This window comes from Pongo abelii, chromosome 12 (genome assembly GCF_028885655.2).
Source record: "Pongo abelii isolate AG06213 chromosome 12, NHGRI_mPonAbe1-v2.0_pri, whole genome shotgun sequence".
In the NCBI taxonomy this organism is placed as follows: Eukaryota; Metazoa; Chordata; class Mammalia; order Primates; family Hominidae; genus Pongo; species Pongo abelii.
Window position 1 is genome coordinate 31,484,412 of NC_071997.2, and position 7,944 is coordinate 31,492,355.

At 47.6% G+C, this 7,944-nt stretch overlaps 1 protein-coding gene across 16 annotated transcripts in view; it reads right to left on the bottom strand.

The window, feature by feature from the left end:
* LOC100446089 (DNA-binding protein RFX8) overlaps window positions 1-5,068 on the bottom strand; it is an 83,304-nt gene extending 78,236 nt beyond the window's left edge. For 5 of the 16 annotated variants that reach the window (XM_063713382.1, XM_054547409.2, XM_063713379.1 and 2 more), the window contains exon 1: window positions 1,558-2,303. Coding sequence is in view for 7 of the 16 variants with exons in the window: in XM_054547407.2 (XP_054403382.1) it covers window positions 1,165-1,238 (74 nt within the window). In the remaining 9 variants the exon portion in view is untranslated. Of the gene's footprint in view, window positions 1-1,164; window positions 1,526-1,557 lie in introns of those variants that run through there. The other 11 variants (XM_054547407.2, XM_054547403.2, XM_054547408.2 and 8 more) reach the window with 7 other exon arrangements.
* Window positions 5,069-7,944: the final 2,876 nt, after the last annotated feature.

Genomic DNA, 7,944 nt, shown 5'->3' on the forward strand with positions numbered 1-7,944 from the left:
TACAAATCTGTGTTGGGACTCATGCAAAGCTGTCCTGAGCCTCATGCAGCCCTTAGGCCAAGGGTTGGACAAGCTTGGTCTAGACCATCATAGGCCCCCTGGTTACCATTTGAAGTGAGTTCACAAACGGCCTTAGGAGGATGTTCAGGTATTTTTTAATCAGTCTCATCATTCTTTCAAGTCTCTGGAGCATAATTTAAACACTGGAAACTCTAATTTACTAAATGGCGAAATGAAGTCATTGAAAGGCATCCTGAGTCCTTTCTTCTAAGAAGGATGCATGAGGGGCCTGGGTCAGTGGGTGTAGCAGAAACCTAGCCCGGCTGTGTAACACTGAAAAACGCTGTGTGCTTCAATATTTATTCATTTGATTTTTTTTCTCTCATTGAGGATAAGACATATCAAAAATGTTCTTTTGGAGGAAAGTGGTAACTGTTTAGGCCTGCCAGGGTTATAATCACAAACACGCCCTTCATTTTTGTTTCACTCACATGACTTTTTCAAAAGTCTTCCCTGAGAAATATGCTTTGAAACTTAAAAAGAGAAAAATGTACTCTGTTATATAACAGTTATTCACCTTTTAAAACTAAAGGTCCTAGAACTGGTTTCAATTATTTTCCTATTTAAGAAGATCTGCAACCCCATGAGTTTCTCGGTCCCAGGGGCTGAGGATATTTTTCTTTCCCTTTTTTCCTGCTTCGACTTAAATAGCTAGAAGTGAATTTCACAATGCGGAATGCATTGCTAAAGCTAAAAACTCCTTAGCTTTAAATTAGGAAACATCCCATCCTGGATCTAGGGAGAGAAAGCTTTTCCTCCCCTGGCCAGTGGTCAGGCGCTTTTGGATGTACATGGAAGCAGGGTCCAACCAACGGGCCCCCGCGGGGCAGACCGGATGGCTTTCCGCGGGAAGGGTGACAACGGGGAACCCACAGATGGAAAGCCCGGCCCCATCGCCGATTCGGGCCCGGGGCTTTTACGCGTGTGCGTGCATGGGAGGCCCCTCCGCCTGCGGCGGGCGAGCATCAGAAAGCGCTGGGCCTGGGGCCGCTCCTCACACCCGGCTTTGACCCGGCGTCCCGAGGGCAGCCGTAGCGGGAACCACGCTTCCCCTCCCCGGCCCCACCTCCTCCATCCGAGCGTCCCAGGCGCCTGGCAGCTCACCACTGGATGACGCCGCTGTGCGGGCCCCGGCTACCCCCGCCGCTGGACGGCGAGGCAGGCACCCCCTCCGCCATGGCTCGGCCCCGGGCCTGCAGCACCGAGGCAGGCAGCGAGCGGCGGCCGTGGGCGGTGCTGGGTTGCACCGGTCCTGCCACCGCCGCTCCTCGGTGTTTACTTTAGAAAGGGGCGCGCGGCGCGGGGCGCGGGGCGCGGGGCCGGAGCCCACTCCTCCAGACCCGAGCCCGGGGGCGCGGAAGGCGCGCGGCGAGTACGGGAGGCCACAGCTCCCCAACCCCCGCGCCCCGCCGAGGATGTGCGGACCCCGCCCTGCATCCTGCGGTGTAGGCTGGAGCCGCCTCCCGCTGGCACCCCGCGCCCTTCCCACCTGCTTACCAATCAAACAGGGACGCGAACAAGCAGCACCAACTTACACCTTTTCCAATCTGGTCGCGGTGTTGAATCCGTGGGGGTCCTTGACTTGCTTGGGCGTTGGAGTTATTCAGGCAGTTTTCAAAAATATTGATACCCCGGCTGCCGCTCCCCCTCCCAGCCCCGCCCCGCCCCGCCCCGCCCCAAGAGGTTCTGATGAATTGGTCTGGGCGAGGGCAGCCTGGGCCAACCGGCTTTTTCAGGGTCCTGGGGTGATGCTAATGTGCCCGCCGTTGCTGAAAACCGCTGGACCTAGGAGTTTTGAAAAATCTCGGAGCTCAGAATTTCTGGCAGGCGGGCGCATCTGGACTTCTAGGAGGCTGGTCCTAGGTGACTCCAGTGTGCTGCTCCAGGTGACAGTGCCACCTCAACGTGAGTCCCCATATCTGTAGCCAGGCCCTGCCAGTCCTTGCCCTCAAGAGCCATTTATGTCAGTGTCATTGCTGTGTGACATGGAGCTGCTGGCCATCTGCAAATTCATTTCCTTTGTGGGGAACTGTGTGGTTGTTGTGAGTATTAAGCGACATTTACTTGGAAGGCTGTGGCATAGTCAGAGCTCAGTCATGCAGCCGTTACTGTGGCTGCTAACTGCTTCAGAGTGTCCGGGTAAGGATTTCTCAATCTAGATCAAAAACACATTTGCCGACTTAACAACAACAAAAACCAAACCGCCCAGTTTAAAAATGGGCAAAGGACTTGAATAGACATTTATCCAAAGATACATAAATGCCTACTAAGCACATGAAAAGATGCTAAACACCATTAATCATTAGGAAATGCAAATAACAACCATACCCAAGAGGATGGCTATTATTTAAAACATAGAAACCAACGAGTGTTGGTGAGGATGTAGAGAAATTGGAACTCTTGTTCATTGCGGGTGGGAATTTAAAGTGGTGCAGCTGGCCAGGGCGGTGGCCCACGCCTGTAATCCCAGCACTTTGGGAGGCCGAGACGGGCAGATAACCTGAGGTCTGGAGTTCGAGACCAGCCTGACCAACATGGTGAAACCCCCGTCTCTACTAAAAATAGAAAAATTAGCTGGACGTGGTGGCAGGTGCCTGTAATCCCAGCTACTCGGGAGGCTGAGGCACAAGAATCGCTTGAACCTGGGAGGTGGAGGTTGCAGTGAGCCAAGATCATGCCACTGCACTCCAGCCTGGGTGACAGGGTGAGACTCCGTCTCAAAATATATATATATTATATTAAAGTGGTGCAGCTGCTATGAAAACAGTATGGCTGTTCCTCAAAAATTAAACATAGAATTACCTTATGATCCAGCAGTCCCACTTCTGAGTGTATACCCAAAAAGAATTGAAAGCAGGAATGAAAACAAATATGTACAGCAGTGTTCATAGCAGCATTATTCACAATAGCCAAAAGGTAAAAGTAACCCAAGTGTCTATGGACAGATGAATGGATAAATAAAATGTGGTACGTATACATACACTAGAACATTATTTACCCTTAAAAAGGAATGAAATTCTGATACATGCTACAACCAGATACACTGAAAACATTAGCACACAGAAAAGCATGATTCCACTTACATGAGGTCCCTAGAGAAGTCAAATCCATAGCGACAGAAAGTAGAATGGGGGTTGCCAGGGGCTGGGGGTTAGGAGATTAGTGTTTTAATGGGGACAGAGTTTCAGTTGGGGAAGATGAAAAGTTCTGGAAATAGATGCTAATGGTTGCAAAACAATGTGAATGTACTTAATACCACACCACTGAATTGTGTACTTATAAATTGTTAAAATGGTAAATTTTATGTTATATATATTTTACCACAGTTTTTAAAAAAGTCTGCCCCCAAAACATACTCACACACACACGCACACGTTTGAGAACCACTTCTGGAAGCAGGAAAGGGATCGATTCAACAAAGGAAACAACTGCCGACTGCCTCCCAGGTGCCAGCCCTGGAAGTTGCTGGGGCCCACCAGAGATCTCCATGGCCAGCATCCTCCCTTCCACAGGGACACCATCACCAGGGTGACGCTCCAAGGTCAGTTCCAGAGAGATAGCAGGACATTCAGAACCTGGACCCTAAAATTCAACCAGGTGACTGGAGCTGACCCGGGATGGCATCTGACTCTCCTTTGGGGCACTGCCCCATGAATCAGCCTGGTCCTGAAGCCTCGGACATTTGGAGTGTAGGGGTGGGATAGGCAAGGGAATGGGAATGATGTGATCAACAAGTGAATGGGGCCACTGTTAGTCCTATTTATCTTCTCAGCTGAGTTTCCTTGTTCAGGGCCAGCTGCTTTAAAACGCCACCCAGTAGAGGACAGTTCACTCCACATCATCCTCTCTCAAGCCAGGAGCTGGGGGGAACCTCACCTCGTGTCTTAAGAGCATCCATATCAGGATGGGAGGCCAAGTATGTGAGTAACAAACAGAGTCGGGGGACTGCTGAATGGCAACCACGATGAAGAACCCACAGGAAAAAAGATGAAGCAATGAGGTGAGGCGATACGGCAGGGTTCTCCAAGGCCTCACTCTGCAGGTCAGCCTCTCTCTAGGAGAGGTAACACATCCCTTTGGACTTGGAAGGGGAGCCCCGTGAGGTTCCTTCATCTGATTTGCTTTGCCCTGAGTGCTAAGTCCTGTCCTCCTGCAGTGGGACAGGCAGGTCCTTCTCAATGGCCGGGGGAAACATGGTTCCTTCCCCTTCTCATACTGGTCCTACAGCAGCTCCTTCCACCCACCCAAGATGCCTGCTCATGTCCACAGAGACTGGAAATAACCAAGGGGAGAGCCTGCTGTTATTTAGGGCCTTATTATGTCACTGCTGGTGCCATAATATTTGCACATTTACTGAGCATCAACCGGTACCAGGCACTGGAACAGACCTTGGAACTACGATGGGGACACCATGACCATCTGGTTGACCAGTGGTCTCTTTGCTAGCTATTGCATTGAATGTTAGATGCTATGAAAAGCAAACATCATCTTATCTTGGCTCAGAGCTCTAGGGCTTGTTGATTAGAAGACTCTAGAAATGAGGCCATGTGATCAATTTTACACCCTCCACCCAGAGGGCCTATTAATTTCATCTATTACAAGTGACAGCTGGTGTCCCTAGTTTGACCAGCCATCTTATAGATCAGACTCTGAGTAGTTTTGTGCTAATACAGCGACACTCTCTGAAGATTTATTCCCAGGGTGTGCCTTCCTAGTGTGCTAAATATGCAAAGGACATTTACCTCTGCACACAACTCCATTACTAACAGCATAATTAAGGCTTTCAGTTGAGTTGACCACATAGCCACATAATTCGCTCAGTAGAAATTAGGTATAAAATCCATTTTCTTTTCAAAGAATGTTTAACTGGAAGTGACATCACAAAAAACTTCATTCTGTGACGTTCACTGAGGAGACTGCTAGACCCATGCATGTGCTGTCTTGTACCTGAAAATCTAGTCTCTCTCTAACTCCAGGTTGAGTATCTTTGCTCTAATATCTAAACCATGACAAGGAAAATAAATTCTAAGGTTTATATCAAGTAGAATTCCAGTTTCTTCTGTCACATTTTATGTACACAAAGCTGGAGAACCACATCTCTTTTATCTAAACAGTAACTTCTTTTACCTACTTCCATCTAATTGGTTTCTAGCTTATCTAATTAGTCTCATTTCACCTTCTAAAAGGGCACCAGCTGTGTTTTCTCCTTGCACAAAACCATCTCTGATCTAGGGTGCTTAATTTCATTCAATTCTTGCAATTATTTATTTTCTGTGGATGTACCCAGGTGTCTTCAGGCAATAGATGTATTTTTAAATAAAGCTAATGAGCATAGCGGATTTGGTCCAGAATGCACAATGTAGCTGCATCTGCACAGACAGAGCATTACAGAGAACAGACGACTGCATGTTCCATTTAGCCTGGAAGAGCCTCCTTAAGATCCCTGGGCTCTAAACCAGCAAGCTGTGGAGACTTTCAAAGTATACTAGAGCAAAACAGTCTCATTGGAGAGATTCCAAATCACTATCATATGTTGCAGTTTTCCTTGGTCCACACTCACCTTTTGAATATCTGGCTTTTACCCCAGTTGAAATAAATGGGAACGTTGCATTCAGGAGAATGTATGTAATGAGAAAACCTAACTCCAAATATAAAACACTTCTCTGCCATTTCTTTATCTAAAATCCATGATTCACAGGACCATGATGATATCCCATTGCTATAGATGTTTTTTCCCCAATGCAGTTCTCCTGTTTCCCTTTTTGCAGAGAGGTGCTGGCCACATAAGGTATAACAAACAGCAATATCTGCAGAGGACCTCTGAGAATGTGTGGAATGAAAAAAAACAGCCTTCATTCATCACAGAGTGCTTGTAAATTGTAATTTGCAAAGTAATGCATTTGAATTCTTTTGTTACATTAAAAGTGGGACTTTTCTGGAAGTCTCATAGAAAAGCAAGCAAAAACAAAATGAAAAGTGGTTTCCTTTTCTGCAGATGGTTAGTAGGAATTTAATAAGTCATCTTATTAAAGCCATCGTGTAAGCAAGGCAGACACTTTTCCAAATCAGAATTATGAGCAAAATCATAAATCTTACCCCAATTTATTTAATAATTTTCCAAAAAAATGAGAAAAGGCACACTAAGTCAATTACTTTGGATGTGTGTAAATACTATTTTAAAGCTTTTTACAAGCATGAAATAATTATTTTTGAAAAGCAGTTTTAAACGATAGCATTAGCTGATTTTGGGTGTGATAAACCTTCATCTGTCCTCATGGTTCATATTATTCTTTGGTAGAAATGTACTGGAACAGCTGCCTGCTCCCTGCTGTTCTGCATGGAATTATTTCCTGGTACTATCCTCACTGTGAAATGAATTTCACTACAGCATCTCCAGACAAAGTACATGTTTGACACATCTTTCTAAAAGACAGCAGACTGCCTTTCAATTGGTCATGTGACCCTCCTTCTGCTAATTACCCATTGGAATTCCCCAGCAGAGAGAAGCAGGAAAGATGCTTTACAAAGAGCATCTGCCTGTGAGCTTTGCTGGAGAACAAAGGTAAACACATCCCAATAGATGTGTAAAGATTGTTAAAGCTCGCTTTATGAAACAAAGCCTGGCTTTAAAAACCACTAATCTTAAGACCCCGCAAAGCCAGTCTAAGATGCAAATAGTTGTCAATATGGTCTTTTTCAAATATTATTTTCACCTTATCGCGGTGCCGGAACTGTAAACACTTACCCAGTGCCTCTCAGTGCATCTGTGTGGCGGTGAACTGAGAGGCAGGAACCTCTCCCACCTGCCTCTGCTTGTTCCTCAACCAGGCCACTCCATTTAACAATGTCTTAGAACCTTGCACAGGAAGCAGGCAAGGCGAGAGAAGCTGAAGAGAGAGGCCACAGGCACCCGAGTCAGAAGAGCTGGAGGGGGGAGACCCCTGAGAATTTCCTGCCTCTGGTGTGGTCCAGGAGCTCCTCTGTGTCCTCCGACAAATTACCTCCCTTGAGCCATTTAGAGCAGGTTTCTTTTTCTTATCACAAGTTCATGAGGGTTTTTTTGTTTGTTTGTTTTTGGTTTTTTTGGGACGGAGTCTCATTCTGTCACTCAGGCTGGAGTGCAGTGGCACAATCTTGGCTCACTGCAACCTCTGCTTCCTGGGTTCGAGCGATTTTCCTGCCTCAGCCTCCCAAGTAGCTGGGATTACAGGCACCTGACACCCTGCCTGGCTAATTTTGCATTTTTAGTAGAGACACGGTTTCGCCCTCTTGGCCAGGCTGGTCTTGAACTCCTGACCTCAGATGACCCACTTGCCTCAGCCTCTCAAAATGCTGGCATTGCAGGTGTGAGCCACCGCGCCCCGCCAAGTTCATGAGTTTCTAATATCTGTCATTTGTCTTCTCAGTAAGGATCTGGGAGAAGGAGGTGGCTCCCATACCCTTCCGGAGGTGACCATTTTGAAGGACACTTGGTGCCCCATGGCTAAGCTAAGGGGGAGCTGGAGTTGAGTCATTCACTGGGCAGATATTTAGGGAGCACCCACATGAGCCTCTTGCGTGCCAGGGGCTGGGGAGACCTCAGGAAGGATACGTTGCAGTGGTCCCTGCCCTCGGGGTATCCACGGTAATCACCATCTCTAACAAAGACACAGGAGTGAAAGTAGGGCTACCCCCAAAACTTCTGTACAGCAGAAACCATTAGACGGTAGTTGGAGGTCTGGCTGGGGACCTTGTTAACACGGTCATGCAGCTGAGGACCACCACATGGGCCCCTTGGCAATCACAGGAGTCACAGCCAGACCACGGGACCCACAGAGCACACGGGAGGAAGCAGAAACAAGTCCCTCAGGGAGGGTGACTCAGGTGCAGCCACACATTGGCCGT